Raw genomic sequence first — 23145 nt, 5'->3', positions numbered from 1 at the left:
ATAAGTGTTAATATAATGTAATTTTGGTTTTTGAAGAATTTTCAAGATGTTGATTTTTGCACTTTATTATGTTTTACATGTAACGACAAACTTTCGTTATAAATTCTGAAACTCAATTTATACTAAATAAGTATTTGCACTTTATACTTTGTACAAACAGTAAAAAAAATTGTAAATTATTCTCAACATGTAAATTATACATTATACATACATATATATAAATATATATAAAACATGATCGTTGCCAATTACAATTAGTTTTTGTACATGCCAAAAAACCTTTATACCTGGGTTGTTTTTCTTTGATATTTCAATTCATGTTTTTCTGGAGTCATCATTGGATCCAACCCAGCATCTTTCATTTGTAGAGCAATATCAAAAAGGTAATCATAACATTCAGTCCTGTAAAAGTAAATTGTAGTAATATGCATACATTTTAACAATTCATTCGAATATGTCAAGTACTAACATCGTCTTGGCCTGTTGCCATGAATCGCCCCAGACATAAATTCCATGCCTACGAACGAGTACAGCGCATGTTTCCGGATAATCTTGAATAACTTCGGCCATTCTGTCTTTCAAGTCCTCTTCGAAAGGAGTGTTTTCAATTATTGGTACAACAAGTTCTTCGTCATAGCGATATGATCTACCAAGTTTTTGGTTTCGGATGCCTTTCGAAATTTTGGTGTTATTAAAAAATTATAAAATACGAGTGAAAGTGTAATTTACCTTTAATCATTTCCAGATGAGTGCAGCGAAATTCTCTGCCAGGCCAAAGAAGAGTTACCATAACGGCGAATTTCGAGTGAGTATGAATGACAGCTCCAGCGTTTCTAAATGTATAAGCGCACATGAAAAGAGGGGTACATTGAGATTTTTTTAATTTCTTCTCCGGCGGAGGTAACTCCAAATCTTTGCCGTCGATGTCTTGAACAAACATATCATTTGGAAGGATTCTTTCTTTTTGCACTCCAGATGGTGCAATGTATATTTTATCCCTATAAAAAAGAAAAGAAAAAAGTTTTTACATACAGTTTATCCACAAAAAAATTCATTACTTGCAAATACTAATGTAATATAGCTAAATTATCCACATTAGTCAGATAAGGCAATTATCAATGAAGTCGTCGTACAAAGTAAAATTCACTGAGTAAATATCATACAAACGATAAGAGACTGTTTTCGAGTAGTGAATTTTGAAAAGTTCGGAGAAAACTCACTCGTGCTTTATGGAAACGCCACCCCCAGTTCCAGTGACCCAGCCAAGCTGATAAAATTGTCGGCATAATTCCGGTATCAGATTTTTTGGATGCTCCTGAAGAGGGTCAAATCAAGCATCAGTGTCGAGGATAAAACAATTTGATGAGTCGCTTACTTTGTCAAAATTTTCATCGAAATGATCCATCTTGACGGATTCCGGCATCGCTGCGGTGGACGGCACAGTTGAAGCTTTTATCACTTGTCAGTTTGTAGGAACGATCTCGGACTTGCGAGATGCAGCAGCGATCGCGACTGTTTCGAACGACGAACGACTGTTCGGAACGACGTTCGAACCGCTGGAACGTAGAAGGCAGATCCGAATTTATCAAGAGTTAATTGAAAGCTACGTCTGACGATTACTTATGATATATAATGTGCAAACAACGGCGTTGCGATTGGTGGCGCGCGTAGTAGCGGCTTGCGAGCTTTGTCGATGATTGCGATGTATATGCCATACACCAGCTGCTGCTGGGCAGACTTTGGTGCGTCTATGCACTCTTATCCCCACCCGTTCGATTGGCAATAAACCTACATATGGAGTTTGTGCACGCGTATCAGACCACTGTAGGTATAGCAACTCATGCTTTAGTTGTGCAGCCAGCTCGAGCTTCTCATCTCTCAAACTCTAGTGATAATCCAGACGTATACCTAGTGACTTTGTCGCGGAAAAAATCGTGAACTGGCAGTAGGCACTAGGCCAGTCATAAAAAGCGCCTCCACTGCTCGCTGCTGCTACAGCAGAAATTTGTCGAGAAATTTTAAAGGTGCAGATAATCTCGAGGTTATGACTGAATTGTAGGAGACAGATATAGATATCGGACAGTAAAGAAGCTGTAGAGGAACACACACATCAGCTCGTGTTTCACGTTTAGTTTATTTTGAAAATTACCGAAAAAATTATTGAAAATGGCAGAAACTTCGCACAATCAAGAACTGTCGGAGTTGTGCGATGAAAAACCAACATCGTAAGTCATGTTTCGTAATTCAAAGTCCCTTTAATCGCGAGTTATCGATTTGCAAAAATTTTTTTCTTGCTTGTTTTTGTGCTGTTCGAAAGATTTATCAACGCTGTTTTAACAAACAATTTCAAATTTACAGTTTGCAAGAATCAAGTGAATCGTGGGTCAATGTAACATCTGAATTTTTTGAGGCTATCTCGGGTGAGCAGTTGTTCTATTTTTCATGCTCTGGAACTTGACACAAAGTGTTAACAAGTAATTTCTTATCATTTTAGAGCTTGAGTTAGGAGAACTGCTTCATGATGAGCTGTTTGGTTTATTTGAAGCTATGTCAGCTATTGAAATGATGGATCCAAAAATGGATGCTGGGATGCTGTGCAATAGAGGCAATAACAAGCACTATACTTTCCACCAAGCAGCTTTATCTGGTGTCATCAAACTGAGCAATTTTACTGCTGCTGAAATTATCGGAATAATTGATTCTACATATGCATGTATAGTGTCTTGGCTAGAAGGTCATAACTTGGCACAAACTGTTTTCACAAATTTATATTTGCATGACCCAAATCCTATTGAAGATAGAACTTTAAAAATGTTTTGTGTTACTGTGCATAAAATCATTGAAGAGATAAAAGAATGCATAATAAGAGCTTCAGTGTATGAAGAGGAAGATTTTCAAAGTGTAATGTACGGTGGTTACAAATTACAATCTGATATAACAGAGCAAAAGACTATAGCCATGATGAGAGAAATCGAAGAAGATTTACATAAAAAGACTAGAGTTAAACCTTCTGCGGATGAAATGGATGATGAGGTAAAATTGTTGGGTACTTTAATGTTACATAATCAAGATTATTTTTATTCATGTAAAATGTTCGTTTTTAGTACAATGATAATTTAGCTCTATATGCTCGAATAAGATTCACTAAAATGTTTTATCAAGTTTTAACAATGATGGGTAGAAAAGAACAATTGCCGACAAATCTTCAAGCATGTCAACGAATTTTATCTAATTGTTCTGAAATGCTTCAATTAATGATCAAAACTATTAATAGAGGAGATAAAGCTGATGAAATAAGTAAATAATGACTTTTTTGCACAATAATCATAGTACTAGGTCTTGATAACATTGTTATTTTCAGCTGATCATCCTAATGTTATGGGTTTTGATCCTATGATTAACCAAAGACAGTTGCCACCGACCTTACCAAGATATACAAAAATAAGGCCTAGAATAGAAGCCCTTGTGTATATGGATGATCTTATAAATAGATTTAAAAATGTGACAAAAATTACAAGTTATACTAATTTTCATAGTGCATTGGTAATTATATCAAAATTAATGATTAATTTATAAAATGTTAAATATAATAATATATGTATTTAAATTTGACAGGACTTTTTCATGGAGTTTTCAAGATCAAGTCCATGTATATTATCTAGGTCATTGTTACAAATTGTTTATTTGCCTACTCCCAATAGAGTGTTTGGTGTACAAAATTTAACAGATGTTTTGAAAGAAGCAGCTAGAAATTTTATTGCTCCTCCAGTACTAATGCCAAAAAATAATTTATTGCAAAACCACCAAGCAAAAGACTGCATTGATAATTTCTTAGTGCATTGTGCCAATTTTTTTAGTACCTTACTTCAAATTAGTGGACATAATAGAGCAAGACAAAGAGATAGAATAGCTTATTTGTTTGAGAATTTCGCGGCTTTACAAGATGAGGTAAAGTAACATTTTTTTGTTACTATGTATTAAAAAATGTTACTAATATTATTTTATTTATAACAGGCTGAGCGTGTTGATAGTTACATGCACTCATTATCCTTAAAAAGTGATTGTCCAAGACCACACTTGGCTTGTTTTGGAACTTGGATTTTATATCATACTCTAAGAGCAATGGTCATGTATTTGTTGAGTGGATTTGAGCTAGAACTTTATTCTGTTCATGAGTATCATTATATATTTTGGTATCTTTATGAATTTCTCTATGGATGGCTGGTGTCAGCCATCACCAGAGCAGATTCTTTCATCATGGAACAAGACCTTCACAATGAAGCTCAAAAAAGTAAAAGTGGTAAAAAAAGTTCAAAAAGTAAAAAACGTAAAACATTGCCTAGGCCTTACTACTTAGAAATTTTAATGAATCAAGCCTTGCAAAATATTTGTGGAGGTTTTTATAAAGTAAGTTTCTTAAGAATTATAATGGTTAAAAATGAAAAAAAAATTTAATAATTTTCAAATGTGTGGATTTTTTCTTAGGCTTTGGTGGGTTTTCAAATAGATGAAAAAATTCCGCTACCAGAAAGTCAATTTGATTGCGAAGGTGTACGATATGAACATCGACTGTATCCTTTTTCGTCACTCATTACTCCGCCCCCCGTGAACTATAAAAAATTCATCGAAATGACACACCACTTAAGGTATCGAAATAACGTAAGTATATGTTTATTTTTAACAGTCTCAACTTTTATTTTTTATAATATTATACAATTTTTTTTGTTAGGAAAAACTAACTAGTGAACCTCAGTATTTAGAAGGCTGTAGACATTTTCATCAAGCCAAAACTGTGTTAGAGCGTGCACTAGAGCTTAATCCACCCCAGAATATAGTAAATGAGGTAAGTACTTGGTCATTAAAAAACTAAAAAAATGTTGAGCTCTAACTGAGAGTTTTTCTATTGGTTAATTTTCTTTCAGATTACTGACTTAATGAAAGTTGTGAAAACAAATTTTGTTGTTTTGAAGTTGCTTGCTGGAGGCCATAAGAAGGATTCCAAAGAGCCCCCTATCTTTGATTTTTCAAGCCATCAACATTTTCCCATTATTAAACTTCCTTAATTCGTCAATTAAATAGCGTAATTTTGATCGTTTAAAAAGCATCACAGGGATCGCTCTATCCAGTATCAGACGTTAATCTATATCAAGAAGATTTATATAACTTATTTTAATACTACAAAAAATACAATTCCTGAATACAGGTTTAATAGCTTCGTTTCATTGCTATAATTTGTCTTCCATAGTAAATACTTTTATGATTTTTCCCTTTTGCTTAGACTATCTTTTACGGTTTCAAGCCGGACTAGTTCGATGATTCCAATCGAACGTTTCTGTAAATATTATATAAATTTCGTAGTTCATAGCGAGACCATCTTTTTAGACTTGATAATTTAGTTAGGCACTAAAGAAGTTTTCGTAATGTGAATGTGGAATTACGATATATTGAATTTTGTAAATAATTGAACTTAGCTAATATGAATAAGAGCTTGTCGAGTTGTTCAATGAAAATCAAAAAAAAAATATTTTTTGATTTTATGATTATGTTAACAGGAGTACAAATTAGCTTTTTTACTAATTTTCTAATGCTAAAATTGTTGGTTCGATTTGTTGAATTTCTAAATTAAAACAAGGTACGATTTTGTTACGTCGATATTTTCGTCGATTTTTATGCTGTGAGTATAAATTCATTTGTACAGTACGAGCACACTTGTAGATGAGCATGGTAAAAAAAAGAGTGAAACGGAAAATAAACGAAAATTTGAAAATTGAAAACCTGAAATGTTGTTAATTATTCACTCTTGTTACAATAACATTTAACGTTCTTTTTTTCTTTCCACCCGATAAACAATCTTTAGGTTAAATAATGAAGTCCAATCAAATCGCATGAAAATAATCAAGGCTTAAGCATGGTGTTCTTGACTGCACAACCTTTGATAAACTCTCCGTCGGACGGGTGGGTCAATCATCTGACTGGTAAGACGCTTCACGACAAAAGCTCGCAAACGCCACCGAGACCACCTCGGATACCCCCTGAGCGCCAAACATCTCGCTGCGTGCAGACGGCCGTGCTCGTTGAAAAGGAGACCCAGACGCGTTGCGATCATGCGACCCAAATGTACAGGTGAGATCGATCGCGAGCTCGCCCCGGAGAAAACGGAAAGCAGCGCAGAGAATAATGACAATGATTTTTTTTCGGGACTGGTTGAAAAAAATGCAGCGACGATTGCTACGTACAGAGCATCCACGATCGAGTGCTCGACGTCAGGCCTTACGAGACATTCGAGCAGATGCGAGCTCGCATGGATCTGGATGGAAAAGCTCGGCTGATTCAGCGCTGCTATCGGGCCTACAGGGTTCTCCGATTGATCAAGGAGAGCGCGCAAATTTACAGACGACTGCGCGAGGAGTGCGACAGATTGGAGCAGGAAAAATTGGAGTATCTCAAGTAGGAGTCGATGTGTCGAAATTTTTCTCGTCGATGAGACGTTTTTTTGGGAATCGTTCGTCAACTTGACTCGAGTAGATAGCGTTCTCGCGAGGGCTTGGAAAACGCATCGCGCGAATTTTTCAAAAGCATTTCTTCGGGCTTTCGGTGCGTTTTATTTGCCATTGTAAGACACGCGTTTAATATATTATTCACGTATGGCGTGCACAACGGCTTATGCGTTTCATACTTCATTATGCACAGTTTTATTGCTTCATTATGCTAAATAGAGCTCGTATTTCTCACGGTCGAATGAAAATGCGAGGGTGAGTGGGCGTGCGCAATAATGAACAATAAACTTGCACGAATAAGGAAGAGAGACGACTCGAGAATGAAAAAGGGGCCGCGCGATCGCATTGTATAAATAACGCTCGCAACGTTACGTGAATTATGACAGGGTAAATAATTTCTCGCCACCGGAGGAACGAACGTCTGCTTACGTGCCTCGATTAAGCGATGAACCCCTGCTAATTCTCCGAATAAAAGCAAAAACCGTATGCATAGAAAACGAGACGAGGCGGACTGTCGAGCTTTGAACTCGCCTCGCAACCTGGCCGACATCGACGCGCTCCTCCATCATCTGGAAACTCGGCCACCTTCGTTGCCCGGCTGTCTGTCGCCGCGTCAGCGAGGCCTCGAGCTCCTCAAGATTCGACAGCAGACCTACAAGGAGATCGACGAGAAGATGCGGGCCGTGCGCGAGGCGCGCGCCAAGGCGGCCCGCGAGCGTTTCCTGGCCGTCAACTGCCGACCCAAGCGCTGGACGGACTGCAAGGGGCGCCGCATCGAGATGACCACTCTGAGAAATCAAGCCGCCCTCGAGCTCTGGCAGCTGTATCGATGGCTCGAGGCGGGCGAGTCCAAGGGCCGAATGGAGCTGCTCGTCAAGGCCAGAAGCTGCATCGACGGCCACGAGTGTCGCAGCGCCGACAAATTGCGCGGCTTGCTTGATCAGGAGATTTTCCTGCTCTCGAAAGACGTCAGCGAGGAGAAACTTGATTTTTTGCGAAAACGAATACTCGGTACGCAATTCCGTAGCTCCATCGAATCGATCGAGCGAGAAATACAAGATTATTGCATATTGTGATCGCAGGTTCGTTTCTGCAATTCGTGAGGACCGTGCACAGCTGCAGGTGTCGTCGGGTCGCGAGCCGCCACGAGTTCCGCGAGCCCCTGCAGAGGAACCGAATCTTCTGCCTGAGCTGCAAAAAGTTCCGGCCCGCGTGCGACTTTCCCGCGGCGACGCGTATGCGCGAGACGCTCCGCTGCAAGGCCTGCGTCCGGCTGCGAGTCAACACGCGGGCCACCGTCGATCTCAAGCCCTTCGCCTACATCCTCGAGCGAATCCGCGAGGACGAGGAGTCCCGCGGCAGCTTGGCCGACGCCATGTCGGCCCTGGACGTGCGCCACCTCGTGCTCAACATCTGGCACGGCCACTCGGTCCTCAGTGAGTGCGACGATCCGCGCGAGCTGAGACTGCCCAGGTACGAGGCGAGCAAGCCCTGGAGTCCCTGGAACTGCGTCCTCCTGACCGAGCAGGAGACCGAGGCTCATTACTGCATGGCTGCCAGCGGTTGCCTCGCTCATTACGCAGAACACCTGCAGCGCAAGATTAGCTTGGCGCACACCACCGCCAAGATAGATTTCAGGTTATTTGTTATCTCCTTCTTTCTCTCTCTCTCTCTTCTCTTGCAGCCAACGAGCTCACGAGCAATTTCGTCCTGCTTTAATTACAGGCCGAGTAGTCTAAACCGTTCTCATCTTGAACTGCTCTATCAACTCACTTGTGAGAAACAATTTTCACGAATAAAAATATGTAACTCACTGAATTTCAGGGGCCTCGTTGCTTTCGAAAGATGCCAAGGCATGGAGAAAGAAAAGATTGGCGGTTGCCAGTCACACTTGGTAGCGCCGCCCGATAATAATATGCTCTGCGACAATTGAAGCAGAGCTTTTATAACAACCAGTCAGTAGCAGCGCACATCTCGCATGCACGGTGAGATTAAGCGTGTATAACGCGCTCGTCGAGTTTCACTAGAGATACTGGAAAATAAAGGAAGAAAACATGCTCATATCATTCTTATCATCGAGTTTCTTTTTTCCATCCATCTCTTAAACAGGCCGATGTAGGTTGAAATTTTTTGAAAATAAATGTGTCACTGCAAGCGTAAGCTTCTTTTTTTCCATGGTTAATTGTTGCTTGAAATTTATCTACTACCTATATTAGAGAAAAAAGAAAGGAAAGCAATTTGACGACGAAAGTCAAGTGCGGGATCATAAGCTTTCGAAGATAGTTGTTTTTTACTTTTTATTTGGAAGTACTCGCCCAGTGTGATTGTGTCTGTATACGTCATCTCGAGAGTACACGAAAACCCAATAACACCTACAAGCTTTGATTTTCTTTATTTCTACCCCCGAGTAATGCTCGAGACACTCGAGTGTATATATACTGTCACTGTACATCCCGCTTCCCGCAACAATTCCACGAAGGAAAAAAAAGAGACGATAAAAAAAAAAAAAAAAGAAAAAAGAGAAAAAAAAAGAGAAAGAGGAAAAAAGCTCGAGTTATAGTATTAGAGTGATTTGTACCAATCGAGTTGCCGAGCACTGTGTGCGCTATACGTTATGTTGCCAATCGACCAAGCCACCTAAGCTATATATACGTTGCCACGTTACTGTGTACACGTATCTCCATTGAATGTGTAAGAGCGAGCGAGAAAGTGAGAGGTGAGCTTGCAAAGACACCAGCAGCAAGCTCAAGAGCTGCTCTGCGCGTTTGTCGCTCCTACATACGTACTTATACGCGCGTGTGTGTGTATATTTGTGTGCTTGTGTCATGTGCGCACCCATGGTGACGATGATGCTTGAAAATTATTTCATATATACCGAAAAAAGAAAAGTACTGGAAGATAGCCATACTGCCAGTCAGTGAGAAATACGTACTTATATACAGCAGCAGCAGCCGTTACGGCAACTTGCAAAGCTTGAGATCGTAAGTAAATATACTCAAAAAAGCTTCTTTTGTTGCGTTTGCTTTTCCACGCGAGTGCTTCGAGTAGATGGAATCAAATTGAAAGTCTTTGTTTTTATTTATATCGCAAGTACGAGATTAAATAATTGTCACTTTATCATAGTTTCGACCAGAAAAGCAGAGAATGCGCGTCGCTCATTTCGGCACATAAATTAACACCTAGATAAGCACGGAAAAATGTGCTCACCGTTCGAACAATCGATACGCGCAGTCGAGTCGGGGAATACAATGCTGCGAGCGACGGAACATCGATAAAGGCAGTTATTAATCAAACAAATTGAATCGAGTTTAAAATAAATATGTAGATGTGTGTAGGACACGGCGATAGGTGCACGCGCGCGAGTATGCATGCAGCCGCGCACAGTAGCGGCCCATATAATGACGCGCAAGCTCGATGGCGATGGCCGTGGTATATAGCACGTTGCAAACGCTCAGCGCCGTGGCGATAACAAATCTCTGACAATCGTCATAAATCAAATTTCCGGCGTGACTACAAGAGAGAAAGGGAGAGAGAGAGAGAGGAAGGGAGGGTATACGCACGTGCTATTACTCTCTTTTGCTCGCCACCATGCCAGCTACATTCTCCATCAAATATTCATCAAGGCGTGCAATTTCTCTCTCCAATAACCAATGTATTATTGCATTAATGCCGGAATCCTTTTTTTTTCTAGGACAGAACGTTTCGGAGAATTTGAAAATTCAGAAGGGACGACGCTTTGGATTGACTCGCGCGTGAGAGACATAAATAAAAAAGTAGTGATTCGATTAAAACGGACCGCGTACATATCTTTGAGTTTCGGCTATGTGCAAATGGACGTAGCCCTAAAGCAGCTTCTTTTGCTCCGTTCAAAATTTGCCAAAACTGCTAGTCTGATGCTGTTGTGTAACGTATACACATGATGAGCAGACACCGAAGAAAGGCTTCCTTGCAGTTGCCTGGCAAAGTAGGTTAAATAATCCATTTGCGAGATCGGGTAGTAGACTGCTTAGTGCTTGTACACACACACACACATAGTCGCTTGCATATTTGCAGACACGGAGAAGCTAGACCCCCGTTGCTCGAACGCGCAAAGTCTAAGCCAAGAAACGCGCGCGCGAGGTCAAATAATTATGAAGGATGATAATTTCTACGCATACGCGCGTGCGGAGAGAGCTCGAAAATCTAGCGCTCGGGCGACTGCATTTATCTATGTATATAAATACTTGTACGCAGCGTCGCCTGGAAAGCTGCAGCAGCAGCAGCACGACTCCGGCTATATGTATACGGCACAGCGTCGAGGCTGACACGCATCAGTGCGACTCCATTAACGAAGATTACCCTCGGGAATGGTGCAAGCGCTATGCTCTACCCCTCCCCCGAGCAACTTATATGGGCGAAATAATTTAGAAGTAGAAGAAGAGGCAAAAAAGAAGAGAAAAGTAAAAGCTGCGCTAAAGAGAGTTGCTGTTGCGCATTATAACGCGCGCTCTGTGTAAGTCTCTGTATAGCTCTCCATTCTTTCGCCGTCTGGCGTTTGTTTTTGACACCCTACTCTTCTTTTCTTTTGCCGCCTTTTCGTTTTACGGTCCTCTTTTCGATGCACGCGATTGAACATTGTTTAACGCGCCTTCGTCAAACCTTGACGGGTCTATACCTTCTTTGTCATTTTCGAAAAGTTGAATTTTTTTATTGCATTTTTGAATGGCTCATACTTTCAAGAATAAAATTTAAATTCAAAGTCAGCCAGAATCAGGACACAGCGAAAGCAAGCTCAAGACACTCAATTGCATTTGAAAACTTTCAACGCGCTTCGATAGCTCGTTGATGAATTTTTTAAAACTACTGAATCGATTCTCTCCGAATTTTTATCAGGCGCTCTTCATTAAAAAAAATTACATTATTTCGCTACGGTATCGAAAATCGACTCCACGTACTGAATTTCGAAAGCACCGTTATCTCGTTGATCGAAAGAAAATTAATCGGGTTGCCGCGCCGTGTAAAATTGGAAATTTAACGAGCGACTATAGTGCCGAATCATAAAGAGCATAAATACTATACGTATGGCGAGGGAGAGAAACAGAGTGGGACGGAAGTCGAGAAATTGTTACGAAATAGGTAAATGAATTTCAAGCGCTCGGAGGGACATAAAAGCTCTGGTGCAGGCGCGTCGCCGCATGCGATCACGAGAGTATACACACACACGAGTGTCAAAAGGCGGAAAAAGAGAACGGAAATACTCGAATGGCCGAGCCGCTCGCCACTCGCCGGCCGACGAAAAGATCTCTCTCCTCGCCAGCTTTCTCTCTTCTTTTTGCCAAGCGTTTATTACTATTATGCGCACGTGCAGTATGCAACGAGTCTACGAGAGAACTTTTGTGATTGTTAAAGCTCCACGAGGCTAGCGACGCCTGGATTTTCCTCTATCTTGACTCGTTTTTGTCTCATTTGCGCTTTTAATTTGGTTTTTCGGCCTCGAAAAAATTTGTACATATATTTTATTATTTTTACTCACCGCTGCCGATACGTATTTTCCCTTAAGTTTTAGCTCAATCTTGAAATTGTAAGTAAATAATTTGTGATATTTTCGGTGAACCGATAATTAGTTGGCACGAAACTCGATGCAGTCTCCATTGTGGCTCGAGTCTCGCGATCGTTCATCACGAGGCGTCAATTTTTATATATAAACTCGACGTTGGCCTCCATACGAAACAATCCATCTCTGCCGCTCGAGGGAAAAGAATCCTTTCTTTCGATCACCGTTGCAGCGACGCGTAAATAATTTCGCTCTTACTTGTACATGCGATTCTTTTCAACGGTATTCGTACTAAAAGCTCGAGCTCGTTTGCGAGTGATTTTTAACCTCGCGCGTGAAATAGGTAATTTTTACGCCTTTTCCCCCCTCAGTTATTATAAAGTTTCTCGGTATTACAGTAATTACTTTTCCGCTTTTTTTCGCCACCCTCTTTTTTCTTATCACGAGATGTTTTCGTACCCTCATACACGATATAATTTTGTGCTCGAAGAATGCCGGCATTATAAAGCTTGGCCGCAAGCGCTGCCGCCTGCCGCTTTCTGGGGTATTATGCTGTCGCCGCGCCTGGCATGCTGGTTAGATTTTGGGAATGCATTATTTTATGCTATGCAAGCTTTATATTTTATACTCTGTGTGACTATAAGACGAAAAAAAAGAAAATTAAGCGAATGCGAAAGTGCGTATGCGTGTGTGTTTCTTCTTCTGTCTGTGACCTCATTTTTATCTCTCTGATGATTTTGATGCATTACCATTACGAATGCTTTTAGACTTTCAGTTTTCAGTAAAAAATTAGCCCGCAGGTAGCAGACAATATGGTGATAATGGTCGAAATCCTAGACGAATCCGAACCGAAGCCGTTCCTTGGCGGCTGGCGCGACGCGGTGCACGATATCGAGTACCACGACGCCGTCGCCCAAACGAGTATCAGCACCATCGGCGCACAGGATAAGCCGTGTGCCGCCGCTTCCAATCGCTGCCAGGACGACGCGGAAAAATCCCGCTCGGTCTGCGTGCAAACCATCGTGGAGAAACGCACGGTAGCCACGAGCGCGAACTCGAGAGTGTCGAGGTCCGTTCAAGCCGATCCAGGTTATCGCTCGATTCCGGTGCTGGGAGAGATCGTCATCGATGTCGACGAGCTCAAGAGGAGGCGCGAAGCCTCCAGCAAGATACAGCGATGCTTCAGGTGAACTTTTTCAATTTAGCTTTTCGACAATTTGACTATCTGCAAGATTATATTTCATTCGGTAAAAAAGTTTCACGCGTCTTTTACGGATAGCCTTAAAATGGGCTATTTAGTCGATGCGATAATTATCTTGTCGTTGGATGCGCTAAAAAGAATATATTACCTGAACGATGAATTTATAAAAAATTATGGTTTTCATTTCAGACTAGATTAAATTGCAAAAAATTCATTTCATCTTTGAATTTTCATCGATACATTTTGGCTCATTTTAAAGATTAAATTTATCCGTGAAATACATCCTTTGGAAATTATTAATTCTTTCAAAGTTTTTTTTACCTACCTCACATTTTTGTGGCTCGATACAATTGAGTTTTCAAAACGGAAATTGCATTTTTCAGATAATTTTTTCCGAAAAAATGTCTTTTGACATTCGACACACTTGTATGGTCCGATACAACCGCATTGAAAATTGTTCGATAAATCTCACATTCAAAGTCATCGTTTGAATCTAAATATTTATAAATAAGTTTTATGATACAAACAGAAAATTGCTCTGATAAAAAGAAATGAAGTAAAAATACTAGTGTACTTGCCGATGATTCATGACTTTAACAGTTTAAATTAACTTGCAACATTTTTTCTAGAGCTTACCTGAAAAGGCGCAATAGACAAAATCGATTAACGGAGAAAAACTCAATAAAACTCTACTGTCCAATTCATGGTATGACTGTTAAAAAGCTCGAAAACCATCAACATCATGAAAATGCAAATTACCCATCGGCATCTCAAGAACTTCATCGGTCAGATTTACTTCGATTTCTCAAAATGATTTCAAACTTGAAAATTAATATAAATAACGAATCTGCTTGCAGAGAAAAACTATCACCTAAGCCAAGCTTAGAGTTATGTCACGTTCACGATATTGGAGAATCCGAGAGCAGCAACGCTGATCCAGTTGAGGATCACAAAACAACAGATATAAGTGCATTACGAGCACTGATCGATCGCTGTTGGCGTGAAATTGACGAAGAGTCCAAGCAAAAAAGCAGCGATAAAGCGGTGACCCATCGAGTCGCTCAACAACGTCGTTTGCAGCGGGAAATCAATATTTTACGCGTCATAGAGACCGCCAAGACTCAAATGGTTCGCAGAAAAGACGAGTGGAACCGGGCTAAGTTTTTGGATGAACTCGCCAAGCCCGTCATTTTGGAAAGTGAGTACCATTCGAAATATCACACATTATGATTAAAAATTTGAATGATTTATTTAATGATCATAGATCGCAATCAAAGTTTGGCGAAACATAAAAGAGCGACCGATCAATCCAACGCTATGAACGCGCAATTCGCCATTGAATATCGTAAGATTTACAATACCCTGATGCTCGATGAGGAGGACGACGAAAAACCTCCGGATTACGAGTCCAATCGGGTGGAGACTTTGTATTGTTTAAAAAAATTGGCTTGCAGACACACCTGCGCAGCTTCCATCAGTCTCGAAAACCTCATCGACCAGGAATTATTTCTCTTATCTCTAAAAGTCGATCCTAAACAGTTACGAAGCTTGAGGAGTCGCATAAAGTTGGGATTCTTACGCTTGGCTCGCAGCACCTTGAAGCACGACGTTTCTGTACCGGTACGTGCACGTTTAATACAATTATGAATTTTTTTCCTCTCTCGAAATTATATGGAAAATAAAGAGTGAAAAATATCTCTCGTTTGGCGATACTCAAGGCGGTGCCGAAGACGCGCTGGTGTCCGTCGTGCACTCGAGTGAGGCGCCTCGAGGCCTTCGAGTTGGATCATCGCGAGAGGCCATCGAGATTATGCATCGATTGCAAAGCTCTGAGGGCTCGTAGGCGCGCTGCAGTCGAGGCGAATCAAGTGCCATCCGAGCAGTACGAGAGGATGCTCAAGGAGCTCAGAAGGAGCGAAGCTGCAAGGTGAGAGCGAGGGGGAAAAATGAACCAATTATCTATCTTGCCGTATATAATAGCGCACGGATGTAGCTCGTTGAAAGGGTCGAGGAAAAAACGCTGGATCTGTTTCAGGCCCGACGGCGCAACCAGTCTGGCCTTCGCTCTAGGACCCAACGCCATTCGCTATCTCGTGCGGGATATCTGGCACGGCAGATCGGCCATCTCGCAGAGCAATCAGGCGGACGAGCTGTGCCTGGCCAGGCTCGATCCGCATCAGCCCTGGTCGCCTTGGAATTGTCTGCTCGCGACGAGGCGAGAGGCGCGCATGCACGAGGCTCTGGCTCGCGACAATCTCCTGGCTGGCGTCTATGATCAGGAATTGCTCAGGAAATTCCGACGCATGAATATGCAGGCCAGATTGTACTTCGAAACTATCGGCAAGCCAGCCTATTCCTCGATTTTCTCGTAAATCACGTAAGGCGTGCAACGCCTTCTTTGGCCTACAACCGTTCCATTTAAATATAATTAGACCGTAGTTGATGTTAGTTTATGAATATAGTTAAAAAATATGTTTAATGACATTTTGTGAGACTGAAAATTATGTAGATTTTTAGTCCAACCTATTAAACCATTTAAAAAAACAATTTAGTCATCCACAATTCATCTTGGTCGCAACCAAATATTTAGATATATAAACAGTTTTAATTGAGGACTCGTGTTTACAATATATGAAGTTTCTGATACTTGCAATAGTTACGTATCATTTCCTCAAGAATTTTGTACTTATATTCTGTATACACGAGGTCCCAATAGTTGAAAAAAATAGATGAAATTAGCCAATCAGTTGGCTGTGTCACTTTCACTCGATCTTAACAAATCAGACCGGATAAAAGAAGTCCTCGAGCGCGATTCATGTTTGTTTCGCGGTGACATTTTACAGAAGAAAATATGCCGTGAATTTGCATTGAAGCCCATTCATCACTCAAGCACAACGAAACGCATCAATAATAGGCACGCATGAATCAACGTGACATATTTCGGTTTTACAAAAACTTTTAAAAGTCACGCGGCAGAAGCCTCGGCAGAGGCGCAATAAATGAGTCGAATTTTTTTACTGGCCAGTCGCAATGGTACAAGTGTGCGAGCTCGAGAAGGTATCTATCAACGTCGTTTGAAGAGTCTTTTACGCGCCGCTTTCTCGCGGTCTCTTTCCCGCTTTAAATGCAAATAACTGGGATGAGAGCGCCCGTCTTTCTGTTATTGCCACTGTTTTAACTCGCGAGAGAGAATACAGAGAGTGCGAGAAAGAGAGAGGAAGGAAAAAAAGGGAGTTAGTCCGAGCGTGAGATTTTTTCGATTAAGCGCAAACTGTCGCACTCGGCCGTGCAGGCGCGCGCGCGCGTCGATGGGTTTTTCAGTGATAAAAAGCGAATTCAGTCAGCCCCATTCTCTCTCTCTCGCGTTCTCTTTTTCGTTTTTCACAGGCCGATTCTTCACTTCATGACTGCACCAACGTCGGCTCTCGTAGAATTTACTCACTCGGCTCACTTTATACAAGCTTTTTCGCGCGACCGTTTCCTTTTTTTCTTTATTTCTCTTTTTCGGCAACACTTTGATTTTTGAAAGTTATGGTCACACTCCGAATCCATTTCAGATCTTAAAAATTGATAGATCATAAGAAATTCACTGCGTTGAAATAACATCTCCTAGTGCAGGTATGCAATTGATTATTTTTTGACCGGTCGACTTTAGGAACGGTGAAAAAGTCGCAGCTGATTGTTTGCCACAACGTCGCGCGCCCGCTACATCGACTCGATTACAAGCGCCAATACACGTCCAAGAGCGAAGGTGGCATTTGTTACGGAGCAACGGCTATGAATCAATGTTAAAATGGCTAGTCAGTGCAGTGCTAAACTACCTTTGTAATGACCTAGCCAAGTTGAAACTCTGTTCTTGCTCGTTTTACGTTCGAGATTCGAGTAAACTTTTTCCTCGGCTAATGTTTTTTTCACACCGATACAAATTTTTCCGGTGCATCGAGAAAACTGAGCTCCATATAATTCGAGTTACGTCGACGGAAATTTCTTTCCAAGAATTCCTTGTTACTTGTCGCGAACCGTCAGTTTTCAAATTACATAAAGCGCACTTTTTTCGAATTCTCTCTGTACATTTTCGCCAAGGATACCTAGGCAAAATAGAATTTCAAACTAGCGCATACATTTTTCATATATATATATATATCTGTCAGTATATTGGTATCATCCAAAGGATTTTTAGGGCGCATTCACATCGATGTAATATCCCAATAGTTCTGCCTTGGAGCTCGTATCACTTTGTCTCTTTCGCGCATTTGGGTCATCGCTCGAAAGTGAGAGAGAGAGAGAAAGGCAAAGATTGATGCTCAGTGTCTCTTTAACTTTAGATTATGCTACCCATTTTACTGCACGCACAGACGAGCGGCACGACACACACAAACACTTTTAGGTAAGATTGTGTGTATATGTATAAGGCAGTGAGAAGTCGACGTTGGGTAGAAATAGCTGAACCGCGAAAGTTTGCATCGCCGAACTTTCGAATTATCCGTAAGAGAAATTCGCGCGAGAAAGACAGAGAGCGCGCTGGAAAAGCTGCAATAGTATCTCCTTTACTCCTCTCTCTTCTCTCTCTCTCTCTTTGCTGCTTCTGCAACTTTGGAATAACTCTCCATTCCGATCTAGCCTTCGCATGGCAAGTGTACGTATAAGTCGTCCGTCTACACAGCCCCGCGCGCTGCTCTCTTCCTGTGTGACATATAATAACAGTTTTGCTGTGTCGTTCATATTAGTTTCACTGCCTCGCGAGTAGTCGCGCGCGAGGATGGATTAGTTACGAAACAGTTGCGAGCTACTGCGCGTGTACTCTCTTGGTCTCTCTCTTTTTCGCCCTCTGTGCGTGCCTCGGATATTTGTCGAAAGAAAATTAGAAGCACATGGAGCAAACGCCGCTATCTTGCTCGTATCCCACGAGAGAGAGAGAGTGAGATACGCTAGTTAATTTCTCGAGTGTGAGGCGAATTTTGATTAGTTGGATAAATGCTACTCCCCTTCTTTCCCTCTCCGATGCGCTGCGCTTCGAGAGCAAAGTTACGCCGAGCCATACTCCGGAGTATTGTATTCTTCTTTTTAATTAAGTCCGCGTCGAAAACGTCATTGGATCGACGATACCTCGTATACAGGCCCATTTCTTGTGGATCGATGATGATTCCGTAGAGAAAAGTGTCCACGCGGCGTAGTATATGCATCGTATAATAATTTGTTGCAACTTTCGGGAAAGCAAAACTCGTGTAAAAGTAAACTTTATCGACAGCGACGAACAATAACAACAGCAACAGCGATGGCATGCGCGCCAAGATGAGTGTTATTGCTGCGGCTGCACAGTGTCTGGTCGGACGGGAGAGGCTGTGCGCGTACGTCCGCGCGCGCAATTGATGCATCCGCACGCGCGCTCGCCCAGTGTAAATTTGCCGAAGAGCGGCGTTATCCAAGCAGCAGCTCGAGCTCATAAATATAGCTGCTCCCATCCCCCCTCGGGCTGTTTCTCCCTGGTAATCAGCAATCCATTATCGTGTTTTAATAGAGTCCTTCACCTATGCGCTTCGCGTATATCTATACACGATCGTAAGCTGAGTTCCCTATATTATATGGGCTGTATCGCGTCAACCACGATTGGCTAAAAAAAAGTTAAATATCTGTATCGTATGTACTTTTGTATAAAGTATATAGAAAAATAAAAAGTCACCAAATTTGCGGTCTCTATGTCACCTCATACATCTATACAGATTCAAAGTTGGGCTATCACTTTTTAATGTTATTGTGGTTCCATGAGGTTACCGTGGAAAAAATATTTTAGCAATGATTCAATTGATTGTGAATCTTGATGAAGAACTCGAGATCATTGCTAAAAGTCGTATTCGTCGTCTGAAATCCCTGACAATATAAAAAAAATAGCATAAAAGTTCAAAAGTAAATTTTTGTTTGTATCCTTACAACAAAAAAATATTTGAATTTGTTTTTTCGAAGACTACAATACAATTTTTTATCAAATAACAGTCAATACGGTAATATTCGATGGATCAAAAAACATGGTTTTATTTTATTTTCTGTTTTTCACGTTTATTCGAATAAAATACCCTGGCAATCCCACATAGTGTATGAATAACATTCAAAAATAACGAGTGCGAGAACGAATAAATTTGAAAATAAATAATGCTTATGACCATAACATCTGCGCTTATCATTCTTTAGTCTTTGTAACTCTATTTTCAGCAACCGTCTATTTATTTTCATTTTTCAATGAACTCTGTGTGCATTTCATTTTTCGGCCTCCCACGTTTGACGCGATATAGCCCATATGTACATGTGCGCGTGAACTATATACATGCTGCTTATACGTTGTGTGGTCTCCGACGAAACGCGCGATGCCATGCCGCTTGGGTATACCTTTATCATATTATGCCCTTGTTACATCCTAATATATTACACACGAACTGGAACGTATATATACTTATTGATGGTCATTGTAACTGGATGCGCCTCTTGTCAATCTGTGTAATGCATATATTTTTAATTGCACGCGCCTGATTGGGGTTGAACGCGTGAGCTTTAACGCGTTTGTGCATATAATCACCGCCAAAACGGACTGTAACAATGTGTCTATTTGATATTTTAGCATCAGTTGATTAATTTATTTTTCAAGGTTTAAAATTAAAATTGATTTATTTGACCACGTTAAGGTCATTGCATCATTCCGGTTGTTCAAATGACATCAGAAAAATGTTTCTTTAGATTTTTTTGGATATGCCACTGACCAAGGAAAACAATAAAATTATGATTGATTAGTAATAATTTTTAAAGACTTTTTTTCTACTGCAATAATTTTTTGTTTTATAAAAAATTAGTTTTATAAGTATTTGTAAAAGTTATCGTTTACTGTGAACATTCAAAAATACATGTTGTCTTGGAATTTATTTAGGAGCTAACACGAATGAATATTGAGCTGCTGATGTGGTTTAATAGTAAACATAAAACGTAAGATTAAGAAACACTAGATTTGTAAATGAAAACAAATAGCAGCTCAGCTGATACGCGCAGAAGACTTAAATTAGAATTCTGTTATTCACAGTATCACAGTGAAAGAGAAAACTATTGCGATCCAGAGCTAATCAAGACCGAAAACATTTCTGTCATCAGCCGACCATTGATAGCAAAACTGCATTCATGTAAGGTAATAATTACCTATTTAATATGCGATCGTAAATTTTGACAGTATAGTTCACATACATTTCCGTTACTGTATTGATTGCGAGTACTATTTGGATTGATTTTATAAAGACATATTGGTTGTTTTTCACGAGTGGAATTTCCATTCTGACTTGCGCATAATTTTGAGTAAGATGTTTGTTTCGAAACATTACACGACTTGATTTGTTTTTCCAATAAAATAAGTTAAAAGGTCCATCCGTGTGGTCTACCAGGAGCATATTCGCCGCAGCTATGTCTGCTACATTATACCCGTTGAACGGAACGCTACGCGCACTGCTCCGCAAGGACACGTAGGAGTACATAAATTTCATCTTTCGATCGAACAAGTTACATAAGCTCGAAGGCTGCTACCTCTATACATATATTATGTGTATAGATATATGTATACGCGTGTAATCATTGGCATCGCTAATTAGACTGAAAATTGACGTCTGCTTGTGTACACGCACACACTTACAGAGAGAGAGAGAGAGAGAGAGAGAGAGAGGGAGAGATGCGCGTAGCGGTCGAAGCCTCGGCTCGATATCGTCCCATTCCTGTAATTGATTTCAATGCGAATCTAATCTGATCCGCTGGCAGGAACAAGCGCCGAACGCGCGTGTTGCAACGATACCAGCTGTTATCGTGGTGCCCGTGACATGTCCGCTTTTCCCTGTTTGATATGCGTCCCCTCTCTGCCCACCCCCGCGCACTGTGACCCCTGCCCCGCGCCTGCATTCACGGCACATTTGAGTTTGTAACTGGTTTTACGCGAATTTACAAGCACCGACTACAAGTTGCGGTTTTCTCTGCATAAATATTTACGCGTGGAAGAACTCGTCGAATTATCCTGCCGATACGATTATTTTCGGTACTCACTACGAGTGTTCGACCTTCTTCTCGGTTGGAGAATGAGAGAAAAGATAGGTTATTTTTTCAAAACTCGCCCGTACTCGCTCGCAAAGCTTTAGATAAAAGGAAAGACCCGCTTATGAATTATATTAGATTATTTTAAGTACTCGTGCGCTGGCAGTACCGGCGGAGAATTACGTATGGCCAAAGGCTAGAAGCACTGATTGTTCTCACATGTTGGTAATAGCTTCTAAGTCCATTTCAGCCGAGCGTTATAGCTTACATACAGCTCGCACACACACACACACACACACACACATATACTTAAGCTTGAAGAGATATCGCGAGCTCTCTGGAAGAGATGCTGCATTCACGAATACGAGCGCTGCTCCAAACACATACGTAGTACACGTGTGTGCAGAGACAAGGGGAATGTTCGCAAGTTGCAGCGTTGGAATATTACAGAGAGAGAGAAAGGACACGTCGAGAGTCGCGAATTTAATTGTTCGAGATTGCGAGGGAGGGAAGGATTTAACATTTTCTTCGTAGCATGGAAAGAGCTCGAATATAATGCCAAGTTTTTTTTTCAGGATCGTAATTGATCTTTTGTTCCAGAGATTAGCGGCTATTTGACTATTATTCATCGTTTTTAATATTTAATGCATAACCGAGAGTCAGGAAACACTGCATAGATAAAGCTGCAACTTATTCGTAATTAAAAGCATTCTCAACGTATCGAGAAGCATTGCAATTTACCTTCATAAAAAATCTGTAAGCTAGGGGCGAAAAAGGGAAACCGTGATAAGTGCTGTTAATGAAGCAAAAACAATCAAGATCACATGCGCATACCCATGATAGCACGTAAGTATTTACACCACGACGTGCCGACCTAGAATACGAGAGCTCCGAAATAGATAGGCGCGTATTCGACGAAGGATAATGTTCGACCGGATAGTAATATATATATACAGCTTGCGCACAAGTCTTGCTGCTGCTGCTGCCTCTATGCATGCCAAAGGATATACGCTCATGTTGACTAAAACGTGTAGCCGCAGAAACTTCGTTGCAAACCATCCCCGATTCTATATAAATTTAGCCTGACTCGCGTATCCCCCCCATCCACACACATAAGCTCCAAGTATCAAAGATATTTGATCCTTTTCGAAAGTAAACACGCATACTTGTCTCGTATATAGCTGGTGACTATACGGATATGAAATGGCCCGCGCATATATCGACGAGCATTGAACGATCTCGGCAAGTTTCTACCCCCTTCGATTTTGCAACAGTATCAATAAGTCGATCGAGCGAATATACAAGACAGAGAGAGAGAGAGAGAGAGAGAGAGAGAGAGAGAGAGAGAGATATGCTCGGTATTGGTTTTACCAAAACAAAATCGATCGCGGTTTTGTGCGTGCCCACGTGCAGTATATCGTCAATATTGTAATAATGCAGGTGTGCATACGCGTATGACGAGGAGAACGCGTCTTTGAATAATCATTATTTTTTCATCAAGTTCGATTATGTCATTAGTCGAATCTCATTAATTAAGGGGACCGACCTGTGTTAAAAGCTTAAATTCAAAAAATAGCTATATAAATCGAAATAGTGGAAATTTTTTTTTTGTGATCGTAAAATATGTTTATTAGACACCTGATTGACCAAAAAAAACTTCTATCCAAGCTCTGAAATGCCAATTACGCTTATTTTTTCATAATACAAAATATTATAATAGGATTCACTTGCCACGCGATTCTGACGTGAGCTTTTCATCAATATTGATCTATGGGGTCTCAAAATCTTCAGAAAAGTACCCTCATCCACTTAAGCGGAGCAGAATTTGAAAAAAAAAGTTTGTTTTTCTTCCAAGAGCTTTAATA

General features: G+C 40.9%; 4 protein-coding genes across 5 annotated transcripts; 3 read left to right on the top strand and 1 right to left on the bottom strand.

Moving 5' to 3' along the window:
* Positions 1-49: 49 nt before the first annotated feature.
* On the bottom strand, positions 50-1685 carry LOC106650358 (probable methylthioribulose-1-phosphate dehydratase). Of its 2 annotated transcripts, XM_014368307.2 has the most exons (6): positions 1621-1685; positions 1376-1556; positions 1221-1315; positions 730-998; positions 470-671; positions 50-402 (listed from the first exon to the last, which is right to left on the bottom strand). In XM_014368307.2, the coding sequence occupies exons 2-6, from the start codon at positions 1421-1423 to the stop codon at positions 282-284; spliced, it is 735 nt and encodes a 244-aa protein (XP_014223793.1). In that variant the 5' UTR covers positions 1424-1556; positions 1621-1685; the 3' UTR covers positions 50-281. The 2 variants fall into 2 exon arrangements, with proteins under 2 accessions (XP_014223793.1, XP_023317361.1); XM_023461593.1 differs by having other exon boundaries at positions 1376-1672.
* Positions 1686-1845: 160 nt separating this feature from the next.
* Positions 1846-5774, top strand: LOC106650371 (N-alpha-acetyltransferase 35, NatC auxiliary subunit). The gene is made up of 10 exons (XM_014368329.2): positions 1846-2225; positions 2359-2420; positions 2495-3033; positions 3105-3297; positions 3362-3543; positions 3616-3948; positions 4015-4407; positions 4486-4659; positions 4730-4843; positions 4923-5774. Exons 1-10 carry the CDS (start codon positions 2167-2169, stop codon positions 5061-5063), a joined length of 2190 nt encoding a protein of 729 aa, XP_014223815.1. The 5' UTR covers positions 1846-2166; the 3' UTR covers positions 5064-5774.
* A 134-nt stretch (positions 5775-5908) lies between these two features.
* Positions 5909-8430, top strand: LOC106650236 (IQ and ubiquitin-like domain-containing protein). The gene is made up of 5 exons (XM_014368157.1): positions 5909-6123; positions 6220-6447; positions 6991-7508; positions 7580-8135; positions 8322-8430. The coding sequence occupies exons 1-5, from the start codon at positions 5909-5911 to the stop codon at positions 8428-8430; spliced, it is 1626 nt and encodes a 541-aa protein (XP_014223643.1).
* Positions 8431-12842: 4412 nt separating this feature from the next.
* LOC106650235 (IQ and ubiquitin-like domain-containing protein) lies at positions 12843-15603 on the top strand. Its single transcript, XM_023461609.1, has 6 exons — positions 12843-13216; positions 13861-14016; positions 14089-14433; positions 14509-14851; positions 14950-15158; positions 15267-15603. The coding sequence occupies exons 1-6, from the start codon at positions 12843-12845 to the stop codon at positions 15601-15603; spliced, it is 1764 nt and encodes a 587-aa protein (XP_023317377.1).
* Positions 15604-23145: the final 7542 nt, after the last annotated feature.

This window comes from Trichogramma pretiosum, unplaced genomic scaffold (genome assembly GCF_000599845.2).
Source record: "Trichogramma pretiosum strain Unisexual culture from Peru unplaced genomic scaffold, Tpre_2.0 scaffold4, whole genome shotgun sequence".
Taxonomy (NCBI): domain Eukaryota; kingdom Metazoa; phylum Arthropoda; class Insecta; order Hymenoptera; family Trichogrammatidae; genus Trichogramma; species Trichogramma pretiosum.
This window is presented reverse-complemented; position numbering and strand designations above follow the sequence as displayed.

Coding starts and splice junctions, on each gene's coding strand:
- LOC106650358 (XM_014368307.2), bottom strand. CDS start 1,423: ATGCCGGAATCCGTCAAGATGGATCATTTCGATGAAAATTTTGACAAA. Junction 1,316..1,375: donor TCGATGAAAATTTTGACAAA/GTAAGCGACTCA, acceptor GACCCTCTTCAG/GAGCATCCAAAAAATCTGAT. Junction 672..729: donor TCATCTGGAAATGATTAAAG/GTAAATTACACT, acceptor AAATTTCGAAAG/GCATCCGAAACCAAAAACTT.
- LOC106650371 (XM_014368329.2), top strand. CDS start 2,167: ATGGCAGAAACTTCGCACAATCAAGAACTGTCGGAGTTGTGCGATGAA. Junction 3,544..3,615: donor CTAATTTTCATAGTGCATTG/GTAATTATATCA, acceptor TAAATTTGACAG/GACTTTTTCATGGAGTTTTC. Junction 4,660..4,729: donor ACTTAAGGTATCGAAATAAC/GTAAGTATATGT, acceptor TTTTTTTGTTAG/GAAAAACTAACTAGTGAACC.
- LOC106650236 (XM_014368157.1), top strand. CDS start 5,909: ATGGTGTTCTTGACTGCACAACCTTTGATAAACTCTCCGTCGGACGGG. Junction 6,124..6,219: donor CATGCGACCCAAATGTACAG/GTGAGATCGATC, acceptor AAAAAAATGCAG/CGACGATTGCTACGTACAGA. Junction 7,509..7,579: donor TTTGCGAAAACGAATACTCG/GTACGCAATTCC, acceptor TTGTGATCGCAG/GTTCGTTTCTGCAATTCGTG.
- LOC106650235 (XM_023461609.1), top strand. CDS start 12,843: ATGGTGATAATGGTCGAAATCCTAGACGAATCCGAACCGAAGCCGTTC. Junction 14,434..14,508: donor CCCGTCATTTTGGAAAGTGA/GTACCATTCGAA, acceptor TCGCAATCAAAG/TTTGGCGAAACATAAAAGAG. Junction 15,159..15,266: donor AGAAGGAGCGAAGCTGCAAG/GTGAGAGCGAGG, acceptor GATCTGTTTCAG/GCCCGACGGCGCAACCAGTC.